The 21886-nt window shown below is 35.9% G+C and overlaps 2 protein-coding genes across 2 annotated transcripts; both read left to right on the top strand.

The window, feature by feature from the left end:
- Positions 1 to 9874: 9874 nt before the first annotated feature.
- LOC131154182 (F-box protein PP2-B15-like) lies at positions 9875 to 11538 on the top strand. Its single transcript, XM_058106766.1, has 3 exons — positions 9875 to 10224; positions 10335 to 10453; positions 10877 to 11538. The coding sequence occupies exons 1-3, from the start codon at positions 9961 to 9963 to the stop codon at positions 11370 to 11372; spliced, it is 879 nt and encodes a 292-aa protein (XP_057962749.1). The 5' UTR covers positions 9875 to 9960; the 3' UTR covers positions 11373 to 11538.
- A 7667-nt stretch (positions 11539 to 19205) lies between these two features.
- Positions 19206 to 21142, top strand: LOC131154181 (F-box protein PP2-B15-like). The gene is made up of 3 exons (XM_058106765.1): positions 19206 to 19642; positions 19966 to 20084; positions 20556 to 21142. The coding sequence occupies exons 1-3, from the start codon at positions 19373 to 19375 to the stop codon at positions 21025 to 21027; spliced, it is 861 nt and encodes a 286-aa protein (XP_057962748.1). The 5' UTR covers positions 19206 to 19372; the 3' UTR covers positions 21028 to 21142.
- Positions 21143 to 21886: the final 744 nt, after the last annotated feature.

Genomic DNA, 21886 nt, shown 5'->3' with positions numbered 1-21886 from the left:
TTTTTATACAAGTAGTTTCATGAACAAATATTTATATATATACATAAACATGTATGCATATTTATTCAGATCAGTATGTGTATCACAGTTTTATACAGAATGTTATATATACAGAGATTACAGCATTTACAGTACAAAAAGAAGGAGTTACGGTAATTTTAAAAACAGTAAAAGAGTATATATGTATATATGCATGTAGTATCAGATCCCTAAGAAAAGATACACAGACAGATACAGATTACAGAGCATGGTACCGTTGCTAGTTACAGATAGAGTGCAACCACATATCTCAGATAGTATGTGGGTACCGTCAGCCGTGCACGGAGAGTATGTAGCTCCCCAGTACACTGGGTTGAGGGGGTCGGTTTGACGAGATAGTAGCTAGTCCCGAGTTTAGGAGAGGATGCAGTTTGGCCGGGCTGAGGTAGTGTAGAGTATGATGACTTATCTAGAGGGCCAACCAGATAGAATCCCGCCTACGAGCCCCACAATCCTGTCATGAGGGGTCAAATCATGATGTACAAAGTTCCAGGGATACAGAATAGTTATATGTATGAAAATAGTTTTACAGTGATGAGAATAGTATGATATATTATCAATATGAAAAGTAGGAAACATATTATACAGTATACTTTAATTGAGAAAGAAAGAAATGTTTGAAAGATATGTTTTACAGATTATTTATTGCATTACAGTTCAGTTGCTATTTTTAAGTATTCTTAACTTAGTTGCCACACACTAACAATAGCATATTTCCACTTACTGAGCGTCGACTCACCCCATTACTTTACCATTTTTCAAGTGAGCCAGTTAAGCGAGCAGATCAGGCTCGCGAATAGAAAGTAGTTAGATCACCCTGGTTATAGGGTGAGTTTTTGTTAGAGCTGTATATTTTTTTTGAGTAAATGACACTAGAGGGATATTTTTTTATGGTATGTATATTCTGGATTCTGGTATTATACAGTTTATGTATAAATGGTTTTATGATTTATGTTTCCGTTGCGTAGGAATTTTTATTGTATATGTTTTAAAAAAAATGAAAAATGATAAGAATTTTGAGGTCGTTACAGTATTGAGAATATGTTATATATACACATAACTACTTTCTACTGGTTTGAATATGTATGGTCACACAATAATGTAATATCTTTCACCTTACTGAGAAGTATCGCACCCCAATATACAACCTTTGTTTCAGGTCCCACAGGACGTCAGTCCTAGTTGTTAGAGGGACTTGGAGTGTTGTTTTGATTCTAGCTTACCTAAGTGTTTTATGTATGTAATAAATTTAGTTCAGAATATCTTTTGGAGATTATAAAAACATGTTATGTTTTAAGTACGATTGTATGTATTTGAGGATACAATTAGAAACTCTAGGTTATGTCTATTAGATTTTCTAATGGATATTTATGTTTTCCGCTGTGCTTAAGATTACAAATGAGTATGAAACACCTATATGTCCCTATTAGAGGCGGGTGGTATATGTATGTTATCAGAGACAAGTGTATTATACAAGTGTAGTAGCACTCTGGGGCCGTATAACGGGCTGGGGCGTTACAGTTGGTATCAGAGCCTTAACCAGTCGGAAGTGTGATGTGAATTATACTGCCTGGTTATGGAAATGCTCAGAGTTTAGGTTGCCAGGTTCTATAGATTAGACTATACTAGAGTTTAGGTTGGAAATAAGATATTTGAGTTTTGCTTAGTAGACCTAGAGATAGAAATCCATTGGCAGACTTCTGTGTTTTTTTGGATCAATTGAAAAGTTCAGATAATCACGGCAATTCATCGACGGTTTTGGTTTCCAAGTGGAAGGGTGGAACTTGAAATAGAACGAGAATGTTAAACCATTAGAGTACGTCAATATTAGGGATGTGAATTTAGGGAACTGTGTCTATAATAATGTAGTATTAGCTGATAATTAGGTTATTAAGTTTTAATCGAGGTCACAATTGCTTTTCAAGATGGAATCTAGGGACAGTACTGCCAACGTGAGAGGCAGTAGTAGTGAGGGTGCTGGTCATGAGGCTGGCAGTGACTCTACGAGTATATTGTGGGATTTCGGACAACAGCTTATAGCTGAGGTGGTGCGGAAGAATAGGGGGCAGGGCCGTCCCATAGTTGAGATGGGATGCTCCATTGACCAGTTCACTAAACTGAAGCCTTCCGTTTTCATAGGAAGCGCAAATCCGATTCGAGTTGAGAATTGGATCTAGGAGATCGAGAAGACCCTAGATGTTATGAACTGCACAAAGAAGCAGAAGGTAACTTTTGCAACGTTCAAGTTGTCAGGGAAGTAGAGAGATGGTAGGTGTCAGTAAAGAAGATGGAGGAGCACCGACCGATACCAATAGTGATGACGTGGGCTCGTTTCAGAGAATTATTCTTTGAACGTTACTTTCTGGCCATGGTCAGAAACGCGAAGATGGAGGAATTCATGAGTTTGATATAAGAGTCGCTGACAGTGCAACAGTACACTTCCAGATTCAAATAGCTATCTTGATTTTCTCCATTCATGATACCGGATGAGGTAATGAAGGCATGAAAGTTTTAGAGAGGTCTAAGAAAGGAGATCTGGAGGCACGCATCAATTTTACAGTTGCAGTACTTTGCTACATTGGTAGACAAAGCCACTGTAGTAGAGGAGAGTCTGTTGGAGGACGCAGAGGTCCAGGTTTCGAAGAAGAGGCCAGCGCCTCTCAGTTCTTCTTCTGGTGTAAGACAGGGCAATTGGAAGAAAAACAGTAGTCATACATCTTAGAGCACCACTTCCTATCGTGGTTGCCTTACGTGTGGTAAGAGGCACTCTAGGTTGTGTTGGAGGACTACAGGGGGCTTGTATGCGGTATGGTAAGCAGGGACATCTGGCGAAATATTGTCACATGCGAGGGAACAACGAAACCCCACAACAGCCATACAGAGGAAATGCGCAGGCGCAGCGTGGTGGTAAGAGGCACTCTAGGAAGTGTTGGAGGACTACAGGGGCTTATATGCGGTGTGGTAAGCAGGGACATTTGGCGAAATATTATCGCATATGGGGGAACAGTGGAGCCCCACAACAGCCATACAGAGGAGATGTGCAGGCACAACGTGGTGGTCAACATGGTGGTACAACCCAAGTTAGGGTGTATTTCTTAACTCCAGGCGGCGTAGAGAATGCTAGTGATGTAGTGACAGGTATTATTTATATGCTTTATCATAAAGCTGTTATATTATTCGATTCTGGAGCAACACATTCTTTTATCTCCTAGGGATTTGTTAAACTGTGTGGATTAGAGGTTCAATAGCTAAATTATGAACTAGTAGTGGCTACACCATCTGGGTCGGTAGTTGTGTGTAGTAAAGTAGTTCGTGATTTTTCAGTAGAAATTCAAAAAAGCGTACTACCAGTCAGTCTCATTGTGTTTGACATGTATGACTTCGATATCATTCTACGAATGGACTAGTTATCTGCCAGTTATGCTAGTATCGATTGCCACAACAGAGAGGTGATGTTTAGACCGCCATGGGAGCACGAGTTCAAGTTCTTAGGATCGTGTGTGCGTTCTGCACTACTGATCCTTTCAGCTATGCAGAATAGGAGATTACTCCTGGAGGGATGCCAAGGGTACCAGGTGTTTGTGAAAGACACACCGAAAGAAGAACGTAAACTGGAGGGGATTCATGTAGTGTGCGAGTTCCTAGACGTATTTTTAGAGGACTTGCCAGGGTTACCTCCAGATCGAGAGGTGGAGTTTGTTATAGAGTTGGTTCTAGGTATGTCACCAATATCGAAAGCTCTATATCGTATGGCTCCAGTAGAATTGAGAAAGTTAAAGGAGCAGTTACAGGAGCTACTAGACAAGGGATATATTCGATCGAGTTTTTTGCCTTAGGGAGCACTTGTGTTATTTGTAAAGAAGAAGGATGTGCATCGACTACAGAGAGCTTAAAAGGTGACGGTAAAGAACAAGTACCCACTACCCAGGATTGATTATTTGTTTGACCAACTATAGGACACATAGATTTTTTCTAATATCGATCTACAATCTGAGTATTACCAGCTAAAGGTGAAAACGGAGGACATTCCGAAGACAGTTTTTGAACCCGGTATGATCATTACGGATTTATAGTTATGCCTTTCGGTTCGACGAATGTACTTACAGTATTTATGGATTTGATGAATATAGTTTTTCATGAATACTTAGACCGGTTCATCGTGGTATTTATAGATAATGTCCTGGGGTATTCTAGGAGTGCTGCAGAACATGAAATTCATCTGAGATTGGTACTACAAATGCTCAGGGAAAAGAGGTTATATGCTAAACTAAAGAAATGCGAGTTCTGGTTGAAACAGATTGTATTTCTAGGGCATGTAGTGTCCAAAGAAGGGGTATCAGTGGATCCGAGTAAAATAGAAGCGGTAGTGGATTAGGCGAGATCAAAGAATGTTCAAGAGGTCAGAAGTTTTCCGGGTCTTGCAGGATACTACCGATGGTTCGTAGAAGGGTTCTCTAGTTTAGCGGGTCCATAGATGTGACTCACAAGGAAGAACGTGAGGTATAATTGGATTGATGAGTGTGAGCTGAGTTTCCAGGAGCTGAAATAGTGGTTGGTTTTTGCTTTAGTTCTGACCATTCTATTTGGGGAGGGTGGATTCGTTATCTTCAGTGATGTCTCTAAAAAAGGTCTCGGGTGTGTTCTAATGCAACATGGAAGAGTGATTGCTTGTGCTTCTCATCAACTCAAAGAGTACGAGAAGAACTACCCGACACACGATATGGAACTAACAGCATAGATGGTTAGAGTTGATGAAGGATTACGACTATACCATTAGTTATCACCCAGGAAAAACGAATGTGGTAGCTGATGCTCTGACTCAAAAGTCAGTTGATGCGTCAGTATTAGTAGTGGGAGTTCAGCATTAGATCTGTATGGACCTGGAAAGGTTGGGCTTAGAGGTTGTGGAAGGAAATTACCAGGCTCTTCTTACTAGCTTGGAGGTACAGCCGACCTTGCAGGAGAGGATCAAGATAGCTCAGAAGGAGGACGAAGAGCTAGTAGAAGTTATGGAAGGGATACAGAGTGGTTTAAAGCCAGATTTTAATATCTCTGATGATGGATATTGAGATTTCACTGTAGGGTTTGTGTATCGAATGACGCCGAGATTAAACGGGTCATTCTAGAGGAGGCACACCATTCGCTCTACATTGTACATCCAAGAAGTATGAAGATGTATCGAAACCTGAGGGAATCTTTCTGATGGTCGAACATGAAAAGAGAGATTATCTATTTTGTAAAGTAGTGTCTGACATGTCAACAGATCAAGGCAGAGCACCAGAGGCCAGCAGGACCCCTTCAATCACTTGACATTCTCAAATGGAAATGGAAGCATATCTCGATGGATTTCGTATTGGGGTTACCTGCAGAGATACATAGGCAGAATGCTATATGGGTTGTAGTTGATCAGCTGACGAAGACTACAGATTTCATTCCAATCAGAGTCAGCTATTCTCTGAATAGGCTGACAGAGCTATATGTGCAGGAGATTATACGATTCCATGGTATCCCAGTTTCTATCGTTTCATATCGAGATCCACGTTTTACTTCTCGATTCTGGAAAAGTCTACAGGATGCCTTGGGATCGCAGCTGACATTCAGTACGTCATTTCACTCACAGATGGATGGATAGTCTGAGAGGACTATTTAGATGTTAGAGGATATGTTGCGAGTATGCGTACTAGATTTTAGGGACAGTTGGATACGGTATCTACCGCTTGTGGAATTTGCATATAATAACAGCTACTAGGCCAGTATAGAGATGGCACCATATGAGGCATTGTATGGTCTTCGGTGTCGGTCTCCGTTGTACTGGGATTAAGTAGGTGAGCGGCAGATACTTGGACCGAAATTGATTTAGCAGGCCTCTGCAAAGGTCGAGTTGATTAGAGAGAGAATCAGGGCAGCTCAGAGTCGACCGAAGAGTTATACTAATACTTGTTGACTAAAGTTAGAGTTTGAGGCAGGAGATATGGTGTGATACCCCGTGAAAGAAAGGTTTAAAAGGATTAGATGTTACTACCTATATCAACAAGATGCACCTTTCTCTTTTCGGGAGCCTTCCCATAAGAACTCCATGGTTAAGCATGCTTGGCTTGGAGCAATCTTGGGATGGGTGACCTCTTGGGAAGTTTTCTCAAAAAGTGTGTGAGTGAGGACAAAACACACTGAAAAGGACACGTGTTGATCTGTGGAGCCAATCATTAGTTCGATAAGGCCCGCTCCATGTTGTCTGGTCCGGGTGGAGAAGAAAAGACGCAGTGCTCCCTAGCAGACCCAGGTTGGGGCGTTACATATGGTATTCCTAAAGATTGTTCCGATGAAGGGACTAACGAGGTTTGGGAAAAAAGGGAAACTAAGCCCTCGGTATATTGTACCATTTGAGATCATGGAAAGGATAGGTCTGGTTGCTTATCGAGTGACGTTACCCCCAGCACTATCCAGAATTTACGACGTGTTTCACGTGTCCGTGCTGAGGAAGTACGTGCCAGATCCTTCGTACGTGCTAAGTTACAAGCCTCTAGAGATCAACAATGCATTAGCATGCGAAAAGGTTCGGGTATAGATATTAGACCAGAAGGTGCAACAGTTACGGACTAAAGAGATACCGTTAGTGGAGGTACTATGGCGTAACCATGCAGTGGAGGAAGTTTCATGGGAATTAGAGTCAGAGATATGCTAGAAGTACCCTCAGTTATTCAGAGATAGTTAGAGGTATAAAGGTAAGTAGAATAGGTGGTTCAAATTATTTTAGATATGGTCTTCGAGAGAATTTTGTATGTATTGTAATCTCTCGAAACATCACATTGTAACCATGGTATTTCTTTGCCATATGTGAGGGTATGTAATAAACTTGGGTCGGAGCCACTATGTAGGTGGCTGCCGACTCTTCTATAGGACTAAGTAAAGAGGAGAGGTTGCAATTAGAAACAGTTAATACATTTTGAGGACGAATTTTTTATAAGGAGGGCAGATTGTAGAGACCCGAACCCATAAAAATAGGAAAAAGGGGTAAAAAGGTAATTTTAGCAGGCTTTGTCAACGAAACCAAGGTTCTCGTCGATGAAGGCCCTTCTACGATTCATCGCCAAAATTCAAAGCCTCGGCGACGAAGAGATCCCGACCGACAAGAAAAATATCAGACAAAGGGTTCGTCGACGAAGGAAAAGATTCGTCGACGAAGAGCCACAAGATTCGTCGACGAAGAGCCTTTTGTGGCTTGTCGACAAGGTTACCATTCGTCGACGAGTTTGACCGGGTTAAGAGATCTATAAATATCATTTTTCATTACTTCATGGTTAAGAAACTCAAAACACACACACACACACACACTTTCTCTCTCTCTCTCTCTCTTTTCGATCCTTCATTGTTTGTCACCCAAATCCACGATTTGACGTTACTACGCGAATCAGGGGGGGAATCTCTACCATTCTAGGGGATCGGGGTTAAGAAACTCAAAACACACACTCTCTCTCTAGAACTGACAAACTCTCTCTCTCTCTCTCTCTCTCTCTCTCTCTCTCTCTCTCTCTCTCTCTCTCTCTCTTCGATCCTTCGTTGTTTGTCACCCAAATCCATGATTTGACGTTACTACGCGAATCAGGGGAGGAATCTCTACCATTCTAGGGGATCGAATCTTCATTTTGAAGTGTTTTATTTCGAAATCGAGGTCAGGGTCTGATTTAGTTTCTAATCCGATAGATCGGTAGTTAATAAGATTGTATTGAAGTGTTGTTCTATGGTTTTTAGGTTTTGAGAACTCGATTCGTTGTTTTGGAGCCGAGTAGTTCGTGTTTTGAAATTTGAGCTGAACTGATGTAGAATTTATAGTGACGGTATTAGGGTTTTAGTGACGATTATAATCCGTCACTAATACTCCATTATTAGTGACGAATTTAAAATTCGTCACTAATAGTTAGTAGTGATGGTAGATATAGCAACTAATTTAAAATCGACACTAATACTTATAAATTCGTCACTAATACTATTAGTGACGAATTTATATGTATTAGTAACATATTTGACCTTTCACTAATACCCTAATTTTTTGTAGTGTTGCGTCACTAATAGTAGACTATTAGTGACGGTTTATAAGAAGCATTACTACTAGTCTACTAATAGTGACGGTTTTTATAAACTGTCACTAATAGTCTTCTATTAGTGACAGTTCAGATTTATCATAATACCCCAAAAGTCGTCTCTAATATATTTGCGCGATAATTTGAGTGGGAAAATAAATTTTTAGCGACAAAAGTATGAGTGACGCTTTCAATTTTGTCACTAAAAGAGCATTATTAGTGACGGTTTATAAGAAGCATTACTACTAGTCAATTAATAGTGACGGTTTTCTAAACCGTCACTAATAATGTTCTTTTTAGTGACAAAATTGAAAGCGTCACTAATACTTGTCACTAAAAATTAATTTTTTTGTAGTGCTAGTTTATAATTTAATTTCGAATCCTAGTGTTTTTCTTTGGATGCCTAAGTTCGAGTTAATCGGTTTTCTACTTATTGAAAGGTAATAATATTGCAACTTACATAATAAATTAGGACTCTATTATTGAAAGATTGCTAACTTGGTGCGATGGCTGCACAGGGTTCCTATAATTAAAGTATGCTTTTAAGGGATCTATAATATTAGGATTCTTACTAACTAGAATTGGTCGTGGCCATTCTTGTTTTAGGTTAAGCGAATTCTTATTATTCAAAAGTTAAATTAAATTAGAGAAGTGGTTAACCAGGGCTTCATGATTGAGGCTTGTACCACTAAACTTTGGTGATTACATACATACATACATACATATTCTATAAGAATATTAAAGTCAGTATTTGACCAAAAATTTATATTTTTTAAAAAATCTTATTTTTCAAAAATAAATAGAAAACCTAAATACTAAATTATATTTTCCTGCCTAGGCCTCGGGCAAGGATTCCCATTATATACCCATTGCAAAATCAATTATGAGAGATTTGATAATTACTAGAGAAGAATTATGTGATAGTAGTAAATTATGCGAAGGTAGTTCAATTGGTAAAATTAAGATTTTTCAGGTTAGATGTGAGTTTATTATTTTAGTGAATTAGTCAAGTGTCTATAATAGCCTGAGACAATATCATACTCAAAAAAAAAAAAATTTATTGTACAAAACTTTATGTGTACTACGATGGAAGCAATTTATTTTATTTTTATTCTTTGTATATTAAACTCATCGAACAAAATTTTTTTATTTTTTTATTTTTAAAAGAAAGAATACAAGGAATGAAGCATCCTAGACGTTATTATCATTTGAACCAAACGAGTTGAATGAAATAATTAAAAATATATAAGGAATAACTATCTCTTGATTCCTAAAATTTAAATTATATTATATTTTATTCAAATGAATAATTATTTTACCGAACCAAATGACCTATAAATTTTCTAATGATATCCCAAAGAAGTTAAATATTTCCTTTAAATTCAAAGGTATAGACATGGAAGGCTTCATGTAACTTCATTGGGTTACTAAATTATAAAATAAATAATTAGAAGGTCCAAGTCCTAAGTATAGCCGAAGCATTTATTAATTTAATTAAGCACATGGATAAGCTAATCCTTGGTCTGAGCCCAAGCAAATTTTGGCCCCCATATGGCAATTCATATTCTAGACATAATATATTAATATTCTTCAACATTCAACGTTCAAACACAAAGGCCGCCGGTCCAAAATGGACTTCTCCCGTTAGAACACAGAGTTGCAGCTTTAAACTAGCGACATGCTCGCACATTGACTCTTCTCCCATGAATTTTCTCAACTCTATGCATATAAATACCATACACAACGGCTAGACTTACACGCATTGTGACAGAGACATTGCCTTTGGTTTTCTTTCTCTGGGTTCTCTTTTGGCTTTTGTTTCTTATCCATTATTAGTGGAAATATGGAAAGTTTGGACTTAAACGAGTTGCCAGAAGCCTGCATTTCCACAATTCTCTCCCTCACTTCTCCGCTGGATGCATGCTCTTCTTCCATGGTGTCCACAGTGTTCCGATCGGCAGCTGACTCGGACCTTGTCTGGGACGCATTCCTTCCATCCGATTATCTCGAAATCGTCTCTAGATCAGTCGCCCCGTTGAGGTTTTCTTCCAAGAAAGAGATCTATTCCCTTCTCTGTCATCCCATTGTCATAGATGGTGGTAACAAGGTTTACTCATGAACTAACTCAGTTGTTATTTATATGTTTATTTTTTAATTTGTAATATTTTATTTTATTTATTTATTTGGTTTGGTATGTATGTATAAATAAAAATGTAGATTTTGGCATTGGACAAAGCTTCTGGTAGAAAAACCTACATGCTGTCTGCAAGAGAGCTTTCCATCGCATGGGGAAATGAACCAATGTATTGGTGCTGGAGATCCATCCCTGAATCAAGGTGTTACTTAATTTTCCTTTGATTTAAGAATGCACTAATTTATTTTTTTTTAAAGGCTAGCTAGCTAGTCAATCTTTACAATGCTTCTATATAGCTGCCATGGGACATGGGAACCCATTTCCGTTTCCCATATTCATATGAGGTTCCCATTTTCGACCATAGTATTTTGTCTAGACAAATAGTGAAACCAGCCAATATGAATATGGGAACCCATTTCCCATGCCAATATGAAAAATGGGGACCCATTTCCCGAGCCATACAATGGAACCGATCTGACCCATACCCCATGCCCTTCCACATAATTAATCAGTGTGATTATACACAAACTCAAATCACACGATTTTAGCGAAGAGTACGCGATGCTCTTCCTGCCACCTAAATTAGTTTTTCTACATGTTAAAGACTAATGATTAAAATCAACAGGTTTGCCGAGGTGGCGGAGCTGAGAACAGTATGGTGGCTGGAAATTCATGGCAAGATCCAAAAAAAAATGCTATCGCCCAACACAACTTATGGAGCATATCTTATAATGAAAATCTTGGACCGGTCATATGGGCTCGACTCCATGCCCTCGGAGGCGTGCATTGAAGTGGGAAATAGCATTGTGTCCACCAGCACGGTGTATCTGCGTCGTGCCGATGGCCAAAAGCAGCAGTTAGAGAGCATGGTTTACGGGAATCGCACCAAGATGTTACGGTCGAGGGCAGCGGAAGGGGAGGAACGGCCCCACGCGGTGGAGGCAGTGCGGGAAAGAGAGGATGGGTGGATGGAGGTGGAGTTGGGAGAGCTCTTGAGTGGGGAAGATGGTGATGATGATGATGAGGAAGTGACGATGAGTTTGATGGAGGTGAAGGGTCATTACTTGAAAGGAGGACTCATTGTTGAAGGCATTGAAGTGAGGCCTAAACATGTACACTAGTTGATGTTTGATGGAGTTTCATGTTGCTGCACATTCTAAGATTTGTTCATTCTTTAGTTGATTTTTTTTTTTCATGTAAAGATCTTCACTCCTTTGTTCTTTATTTTTGACATATATGAATTTTACCAATCATTAATAATAAAAATACCAGTCATTTTAATATGGTATTTATAATGATGAAACAAAATCAAGTACTGCATGCTTTGTGTCATAACGTGGCAAAGTGTTGAAGGCCAGGGGCAGCTCTTCATTAAGGCCACTGAGGTGTTTACTACTTTTGGGGCTCTCAAATTTTTTTTTTTAATATAATAATGTTAACATTATTTATGGAATTCACATATTTGGTAGGTGGAGTGCACATGCAGTATAACAAAAATTATTTGATTTACCTAGAAAAATTAATTTTAAATAAAAATAAAAATTAAACAAAATATTAAGAGCCCCTAATTAAATCATTCGCCTAGAGCCCCATATTATGAAGAGCCGCTCCTATTGAAGGCCATAACAAATCAACCTTGTTTTACTATATCTAGAATATATGATAAGCATAGCATCGAGACACCTTGCAATTATGAGGCAATCAAGTTGTATATATGTTTGAAAATAAATAAAGGACAAGTTAAATATCAAGCCAAGTTTTATTTAATTTGTAAACCCATTTTTGATTATTATTTAAAATGATATTCAACATAATTTTGCTTCCTAGCCTATTAAAAATAACTTCTTCTCACCTAAAAAGCCAAAGCTTTTGGGTGAATCAGTTCTTCATATTGTATTACGAATTTGTCCTCGTTTTTATGATTAAAATTTAGCAAATTGTAGCACAAGGTATGTGGGTCCTCTTCTGTATCTACTCTTCAACCCTAATGCATTTTAAATTGTAGCACAAATCTATTTTGCATCATATCTTAGGGATTTCTTAGTTCGGACCTAAGAAGCAATTTTCAAATTGACTATAATCTTTTTCTGTTTGTGAGCATCCCACTAGAGTGATAAAGAGAGGTTCAAAATCATGGGTAAATTGATTAAGCTAATATTACTATTTTACAAGCTAACACATTATAGATTCAAAATTATGGATAAATTCATAAGCATATAGTTATAGACCAAGAGATTCAAAATGAGGGCCTCAATCATCTAACAAGCTTAAAATTTTAGGCAAATTGATACCTGATATTTTGCACATTTTTTTAAAAGTAGGAGGTAATATCATTAAAAAGAAGAGAATTCAAGCAAGATGCTTGAATTCTTTAATCGAGACAACAGATGAAGGTGAGGATAGAATCGTCCTCCCAAATTAAGGAAAATACAAGAGAACTCTTCTCAATCTAAGGATGACAAAAGGGTATTGGACCTAGACCAATGATACATATTTGATAAACAACGGTCAAATACAATTGAAACTGTAGCGTAATTCTCCCTGAAGATTCTCTCATTTCTTTCTTTCCAGATTTCCCAACATATAACTACCGGAATTGTTGCTTTCAATCTTCTAAGACATCCTTTAAGCTTTGAGACGTTCAAAGCTAAAAACATTGTTGTCAAGGTATTCGACGTGATTATGTGATTAAGAATCCTCCAACAAATCATAACCCAAATCTGCTTGCTGAAATGACAATGTAGAAAGAGATGATTGACCCTTCACATTCCTTTTTGCATAAAACACACATAGATGCTAACGTCTAGCCTCTTTTTTGAAGATTATAGGTGGTGAGAATCCTGTTATTAGTTGCAAGCCAACAAAATATACTCACTTTTGATGGGATGATTGAGTTTCACAGCTAATTATAGGGAAGGCTTGGATTAATCTAAGCGTCCTTATGAGCAAGATAGTTGTAAAGACTTTATACTGTGAAAGTCTGGGTAGTGGAGAGCTCCCACAAGCATGAATCGATCTTCCCCCTACTTATCACGACATTGTAAACCAAATTGAATAACTTGATAACTTTGTTGGCCTTCTTACCTCTAACATATCTATTAAATGAGATATACCAAAAAGGCTTGTTGTTGTGGAAGCTAAGCAAGTCGGCCACTACAACATTCTTCTGTCTGGCTACCATGAAAGAGATTCAGGTATAGCTTCTAAAGCATGGATTTTGCTAGCCATTTGTCTAGCCAAAATTTTGTTTTTTGTTTTTTTTTTCCATCCCCTACGTTGATTCTCAGATTATCCCAAACGGTTCGCATGAGGTTAATGTTACTTCTCCATGGGCTCCACCCAGCTCCTCCCGAGCTTAACAACGAATACCATTTAGACACATTGTACATACTTAATGCAAATTATCAATTTCCAAAAACCTTTGTCTTCCCTACTGAATCGCCATGTCCATTTCCCCAAAAGATCTTTGTTCATCTTCTCTAGGTGTTTAATACCCAATTCGCCACAGTGGATATTTAAATGTTTCCTCTGTACCTCCCCAAAGAAAATTTCCTTGCAGCCTCTCTAAAGCTTGTGCCACCTACTTAGAAATGGAAAACATTGAAATGAAATTAATGCGTTGATTAGAAAGGACTGCATTAATAAGAGTCAATCAACCTCCCATAGAAAGAAATTTAGACTTCCAAGTGGCCAGCTTCCTCTCCATTTTTTCCACCACTGGGTCCCAAATGTGCCAAGAGTTTGATTTAACTCCCAAAGGAAGACCCAGATACGTTGTAGGGAAGGAATCCAGGTTGCAATTAAGAATTTCTGTCTTTCGCTCTGCACCTACAAAGGCTCCCATAAGAAAGACACTACTCTTGGAAAAGTTGATATTAAGACCCGCTACTACCTTAAAACAAAGGAGGATGGCCCGCAAATTTCTGAATTCTAATAAAGAGTTGCTACAAATTAATATCAACGTGTTATATGCATATAAGAGGTGAGATAAGTGGTGGAGTGAGACGAGTTATGGATATTAACTCCTTTCAATAACTTCTGTTAGCCTTGGTGGCTACACTATCATGGTTTATATGTTTTGATGATATTAAACCTATATGCGGTAAATCAATTAACTTCTGGCCCACTTGGAAATGAAAGCATAAAATTGACTCATGGACTGAGAGATTCGAGTACAACCTATTCTTTCATTGGGGTATCTGATCTCATTGAAATCTTTGCAAATGCACCATGGTAATCGTCTACCTTCCTTGTGTTTTGACAGTTATTCATCCCAAAAATTAGGTTCCTCTAAACTACTTTGTGGTCCATAAACTCTTGTGCATTTGTGAGAGGTGTTTCTCAAGACCTAACCTTCTATAATGATTGTTTAAATTCAAGTCTCCAGGCTATGCTTTTCTAATTGAAAATAGGCATTTCTATTTAGGTAGAAAGGAGGTAAGGAGCAAATACATGACTTTGATAGATTAATCAAATGCCCACAATTCGGACACATTGTATCAAGTAGATATCTAGGAGCTAAGGAGTGGACCCGTTGCCTTGACAAATTAATTAAATGCCTGGGATCCTAAACAAATAATATTGAAACAAAAAAGAATAGGAAACCTATTCATGGACAAGCCCATCACCATTAAGTCACCCTATGAATTTTATTTTTACAAGTATATTTAATTAATTTTTTTGTGCGAGCTTGTAAAATAATACTACTACTGTGCAAAAAGAAATGCCTATTTTCAATTAAAAAATATAGCCCTTGAGACTTGAATTTAAAAAATCATTATTGAAGATCTTGAATTTAGTGAGCCACCAACTACTACAAAAACTTGATTATGAGTGATCTATCAAAATCATTACTAATGATGCCATTAAAAATATTTTTAGTCACGGATTTTCCAATTCGCCATTGAGAGTTACTTAAAAAATAAGTTTGTCTCTAAAAAAATATAACTTTTGTAATGGGTCTTAGGAAAAATAAATAAATTAACAAGTGAAATCAAGTTAGGTTAACAATTAATATAAAACAAGTTTAAGATAGTCTCCATGTCAAGCCTAATCTCATGAACTTGGATATGTCAAGCACAACCCCCGAGATCTAATTCAAGCTTGATCATTTTTTTTTTTTCACATTTAATTGAATTCGAAAGCACGTGTTATAAGGTGAATACATAAAAAATATGCTTTACGCTGAATTGAATTAGAAAGCTATTTCCATTCAATATTTTTTTTTTTTTTTTGTATTTCATAGTTAACGTGAATATATAAAAAATATGCAAAGCCTAAAATACAAATAAATTTTGACGTTCTACTTTCTCAATCAATTGTTACTGTCTAATGTGACACATTTTTCAATTTTAACACAGACATAATCTGTTTTTTTATGAGTAATGTGTCAAGATTGTAGATACGGTGATAAAAAAAATTGACGATCGGCAGCATGATATTATTGAAAGCAAGAACTAATGAATAGGAATATAAATTAAATTAATTTAGCCCTATATATATGCACACGTGCGCAAGCTATTTATCCCCTTGAAAACATTTTAATGGCTAAGTCTCGTGACTTTAATATTAAAATTTTAATTGCGTTGAAAATAATATATCTAGTCGGGATATTAGTTGGGGAAAAAAATTTTAAAAAATAATATTTTATACACTTTCGATCATATATACCAAATCCTTGTGTTGAAAATAATATATCTAGTCGGGATATTAGTCGGGAAAAAACTTAATCATAGCATAAATTTCTTAGTAGGCCCAAAGGAGTATTTTCATTTTTCTTTGTTTTTTCAAAGTAAAAGTTGTGTGAACCTAAAAAAAAAACAAAAAAGTTGTGTGAACCTAGTGCAAATTGACATTTCATAAATGGTAGTCAAAACCGTGTACCCTATTTCCCGGCTGGCAAAGGAGACCGGCCGGTTCAACTCCGAACCTTCATTGGGCCAACTCGCCCATCCTCATGGCTCCCATGAAGTTTCTTATTTCCTACTTTCCCCAATTTCCCCTTACCCAAAACCTATAAGTTGGCAAAGCAGCCTATGCTAGGGTTGGTGTGGGTCAAATCCTCAACCCATTGGTTCAGTTTGGCTTTAAAAAATCGATAGTTTTGTTACGATTTAATTTATGGTTTAATTTAGCTTATGTGAAGAAATAATTAAGCATTTAATTTAGGTCGATTCAATTTAACTTGTTCTATAACTTGATTTAAGGAAATTATACTCAATTTTGAATCAAGCTCAAACTCTCTAAAAGGATATTATTTGAATTAAAATTTTGCAAATCTCAGCTTTTACTTTAGCAATATTTTTTGGATGGATTAAAAAGAAATTAACTTTTTTAAAAAAAAAAATTTGTTCAATTATTATATACGGCATGACATAAAAATCACCCTTTTAAGGATAACATGACTTTATCATTACATGTGTTATAATAAAATATAGAATTAATTTAGAATTTTTATTAGCATAAGACACTCACTTTTCTTGAGTTTTATCAAAAAGACTTTTTTGACTTCTTTCAAGATTTCAAAATTTTCGACAACTGCTATCATGAGGTTTCAAGAATTCCATAGATCTGCCTTGATTCTTGAAGTTTGTACATTTTGAAAATATCAATTGAAGTTCATAAGTTATTTATTTATTTATTTTGTGTTACATTATCTTCACTTTAAGAAAATGAAAATTCGACGCCAAAGTAATAAGCAGAATCCTTTTTATATATGGGTATGAACCTAATTTTATAACTCAAAGCCTAAATTGCATATGAATGAACAAGATATGGCAAAACCAGATTGAACTATCATGTATTTCACACATCATTTATAAAGAATAAGATAATAAAGATATAGAAGAGCCTGCAAAGATGGCTCAGGTGGTAAACTCAAGGCTCTCTCAGTTATATAGTTAGGGTTTGCGTCTTGGGAGTTATGACTTTTTATTTGAAATAATACCTTAATAGTTAATTGAATAATCGTAGAGGAACATACTCATTATCCCGATAGATTAGTCAAGTGTTCAATAAGTTTCGAACACTAATATTTTAAAATAAATAAGGACATAGAAAAATTCTTAATTTATGATTTTCGACTATTCAAAAAAATATCAATTTACAAAGGCTAGCTAGTGAAGGGCAAGAGGGTTGATTGACTACTTTGTCCAATAATTTATTTTAGTTACACCTAATATGAGTTATTAACAAAGCCTATCCTCTTTTCCAAAAAAAATAAAAATAAACCAAAACAAGTCTTTTGTGTGTATCTTAATGCGAGTGTTACACCAAATTATTCTTAGGTCTTTGACATTAGTTTATTCTTCAGTTTTAATAATTAATTTTTTATTACTAATCCTTATTAATTTTGTTTGTGTTGCAACTTCTTTTAATTATGTGTAAACGTGACTTATGTGTTCAAATTAATTAAAATTCCTTTATGACATGAGGGTTTTTTAAAATAAAAAAATGGTCAGTGAGAAAAATTCTTTGTCAAAGAGTTAATTTATATACGTGTGATGTGACTCGTAATTTTATTAGTCTCCATTTGAAAGTATTTAAAAAATATTTGTCACACTTATCATTTAAAATAAGCACTTTTATAAAAAAAAAATAACAATTAATTTATAATACTTTAACGTTGCGTTTGGGAGCATGGATTTTCAGCATTGAATTTAGATTTAGATAATTTCAATACAATTTTATATTACATTTTATTAAAATCCAATACAAAGCTGAATCTAAAGTATTAAAAAGTATAGGGTAAGTACTTTTAACTTTTTTTCAGTTCAATATTTATCATTAGCACTTAGTAAATTCAACCCTTTCTCAGAAAAGCACTTTTTCCTAAGTAGTTCCAAATGATGCCTTAGTCAACCAAGAAAATACATATATAATATTGTGTAACCACCTTAGTGAGCACAATCAATGAAGTAAATACAAAAATACAACAAAATAAAAAAATAAAAAGAAAAATCATCACTTGCAATGGTAGAATTCATGAGCTAAAAACATTTTTATTTTTTTGGGTCTTAAAACCATTTTGCAGCTTGCATGAATTTCGTATCTATATTTGCTCATAAAATTTAACAGCCTATAACAATTATACACACACACACACACACACACACACACACACACACACACATATATATATATATATATATATATATATTTAATGGTTACCAAATACAAAATTGTATTTGGAAGTTTTTTTTTTGGATAATCGAGGAACTCCAGACATCATTGCGCCAATTTTGACAATATGGTGTGACACCAAATTCGGGAGATGAAAATCGTCCGTCCATTGACGCACCCTTGATAATTCACCGGCATAATGTTTCAAAAGGGAATCAAACATGTGACCTTAAGATCACCAAAGTCACAAATTTTGTCTTACCGCGTGGACGGACTTGACGGGACAAGTCTAACCTTGGAAGTTGGCACGACAACATTCGATACGGATGTCACAATACCAAATATAAAAAATATAATCTCAAAAACGGTTACTAAGGCAACTGCGAGTTTGTAAGCTATAAAGAACAAAAGTCAATTTCAATTATAATACCAAACAAGGCCTAAAATTTATTATATATTAATTAAGTGAGAATTTGTCAGATGGCTGGAAAATAATTGCTGGAAAGCTATTATCCAAGGAACTTCCAAGATCCATCCAACGCCTTTCAAGTCAACTTCCCCTATATAAATAATTTATATATAATATGAAATCGCTCTGTAGGCATGCGTAGTAATTAATTGGCTCTGGCGTGTAATCAACAGTGCCCACTTGCTTAATTGATTGAAGAGACCTTAATTTTGGCCTACTCCCCTCAAGAATCAAAACCCTCGAATTGTCAAAATTTGACAACTTTATTTATTTTAGTACGCGTGTACGTTGGGCCACACATATATAAAAACCTAAAATCGAATATATATATATATATATAGAGAGATTGATTGGGAATTGAGACAGAGACAGTCATACAATTAAATCCCTTTCTGCTTGATTATTTCTGCAGCCATATAAATTCCCTTCTGCTTGATTATTTCTGCAGCCATATAAATTCCCTTCTGCTTGATTATTTCTGCAGCCATACGTATACATCTTCATTTTCAGTAGTGTGCGTACAACTTCATTATGGGGTGTTCGGACGTAAGCATGCTGCCGAAAGACTGCATTTCCGCAATTCTCTCCCTCACCTCCCCGGCAGATGCTAGCAGATCTGCCATGGTGTCGGCGGCATTCAGATCGGCGGCAGATTCCGACCTTGTTTGGGACAAATTCCTTCCTTCTGATTACCGGCAAATACTGTCCAGATACTTCACCACCACTCCCTTGAAATTTTCTTCAAAGAGAGAGCTCTATTCCCTTCTGTGTCATCCCAACCCCATTGATGCCGGCAACAAGGTGAGTACATATATAACCCATGCATGCATGCAGAACTAGTTTTTAATTAATTTCTTTTCTCTTTAATCATCCTCAAAAGAGAATGTATGTGTGTGTGTGGAATTTGAAAACAGGAAAGAAAACTATAAAGGATATCAAGAAAAGTGAGAAAAAATATATATATATATATATATATTTTTTTTAATGGTACTTAATATAGAGAAAATATATATATATATATATATATAAAATAAAAAATAAATTCTCTTATTTTTTTTTCCCCAGTAAAATTCATAATTCAAACTCAAGCTTCATATTCAATTTCCTTTTTCCTTGTAATGCAGATTCTGAGATTAGAGAAATGGACAGGCAAGAAATCTTATATTCTGTCAGCAAGAGAACTTTCCATTGCATGGGGAAATGACCCATTGTATTGGTGCTGGAAGTCCATACCCCAATCAAGGTTAGTTCTTCACTTCTTCCCATGCATAATTTCTTTTCTTTTTTTATTTTTTATTTTTATGAAGATGTGTTGAAACTCTTTCTAGATTCATTATTTAATGTTCGATATGCAGCTACGAAAAAAATCGAACTGATCTTTATATAACACTACAAAAAATTTGATTGTTAGTGACGGACCAAAACCACCACTAATAATCACAAATCATCACTAAATAGTAGTAACGATTTTTGTATAAAAAAATAATAATAAATTATTACAAAAGGCGCCTCATTATCAGTGATGGCTTCAGAAAATTGTCGGTAATGATAAACTAGAATTTATCACTAAAATCCCATTTCATATATAATGATTCAAGTATCCACAAGATAAGATTGTTCCAACCCGAACCAACATTAATTATAGAATAGACATAGTATGTGGCTTTGCATGCAGGCACATTCATGTTTTGTTAATTTACTTCTCTAATTGCAGATTCCCAGAGGCAGTCGAACTCAGAACAATATGTTGGCTAGAGATCCATGGCAAGATCAAAACCCAAATGCTATCACCCAACACAACTTATGGAGCCTATCTCATACTCAAAATCTCCAACCGGGCCTTCGGGCTCGACTCAATACCTTCTCAGGTTTCTGTCGAGGTGGGAAACATTGCGTCCACCGGCGCGGCGTATCTACGCCGCCACGACGACCAAAAAGGGCAGATGGAGGGGCTGTTTTACTCAAACCGCATGCAGATGTTAAGGTCAAGGGTGGTGAGTGGTGATGGAGTAGTGCAAAAAATGGCTTGTGAAAGAGAAGATGGGTGGATGGAGATAGAGCTGGGAGAGTTCTTCATCAATGGTGATGAAGGTTGTGATGAGGTGAAGATGAGTTTGATGGAGGTAAAGGGTCATCATTTGAAAGGTGGACTCATCATAGAAGGCATTGAAGTGAGGCCTAAATAAATTAACAGCATAAATGATGTATGCATATATGCTTTTGTTATTTTTCATGTTTTTGTGTATGTGGGGTTTAGCTACTTGATTCTTTTTGTATAAATTAATCAGGAGTTTTCTTCACAATATGAGGCCTTCAGCAAATAATTTAATTAGGAATCTTTAATATTTTATTAAATTTTTATTTTTATTTAAAATTAATTTCACCAAATACAATGATTTAATTAGGAATCTTTAATATTTTATTTAATTTTTATTTTTATTTAAAAGTAATTTCACTAAACAGAATTTTATAAATAATATTCACATTATTATATTAAAAATAAAAATTGGGGGCCCCAAAATTTTTAGGACCCTAGACGAGCACCTCAATTGTCTAAATGTTGAGATAGTATGGTTTCTCATTCAATTATATTCCATGCATATTGATCGTTTGCAGGCCAAGAAGATTTTTCAAAGTTGAAAATTGAAATGCTTTTGAAAAAGAAAGGAATGGAGATTGGTCTTTTTTTAATCTTAACTAGCCTTTCAATTAAGTTCGGTCAAATTCTTTAATGTGATATATATATATATATATTTACAGTTTGTGTGTGAAAGTTTGAAACGAATGTTCTGCTTTCTCATTTCTTAATTTTTCTTATTTTAGGTAATGATGAATATAGTTGTCTCAAATTATAAAAAAAAAAAATATATGGGACGAATGATGACTCAAATAAGAATGTTCATTATTGTTGCACATTTTAATATCATAGAATAGATTCAAGAACGAGACTTTCTCATGGTGTCTAATAAGAAACAATTCCTTCCGTATGGGATTTAGAACCATCCAATCATAAGATATTATATTAATATTTGGACGTACTAAATT

The sequence above is a fragment of the Malania oleifera genome, chromosome 4, assembly GCF_029873635.1.
Source record: "Malania oleifera isolate guangnan ecotype guangnan chromosome 4, ASM2987363v1, whole genome shotgun sequence".
In the NCBI taxonomy this organism is placed as follows: Eukaryota; Viridiplantae; Streptophyta; class Magnoliopsida; order Santalales; family Ximeniaceae; genus Malania; species Malania oleifera.
The sequence above is the reverse complement of the archived record's forward strand: the minus strand, read 5'-3'. Positions and strand labels throughout refer to the sequence as shown.

Excerpts from the sequence above, each read along its gene's own strand:
- LOC131154181 (XM_058106765.1), top strand. The coding sequence starts at position 19,373 with ATGGGGTGTTCGGACGTAAGCATGCTGCCGAAAGACTGCATTTCCGCA. Across the intron at positions 19,643-19,965 it reads CCATTGATGCCGGCAACAAG|ATTCTGAGATTAGAGAAATG; the intron begins GTGAGTACATAT and ends CTTGTAATGCAG. Across the intron at positions 20,085-20,555 it reads AAGTCCATACCCCAATCAAG|ATTCCCAGAGGCAGTCGAAC; the intron begins GTTAGTTCTTCA and ends CTCTAATTGCAG.
- LOC131154182 (XM_058106766.1), top strand. The coding sequence starts at position 9,961 with ATGGAAAGTTTGGACTTAAACGAGTTGCCAGAAGCCTGCATTTCCACA. Across the intron at positions 10,225-10,334 it reads TCATAGATGGTGGTAACAAG|ATTTTGGCATTGGACAAAGC; the intron begins GTTTACTCATGA and ends ATAAAAATGTAG. Across the intron at positions 10,454-10,876 it reads AGATCCATCCCTGAATCAAG|GTTTGCCGAGGTGGCGGAGC; the intron begins GTGTTACTTAAT and ends TAAAATCAACAG.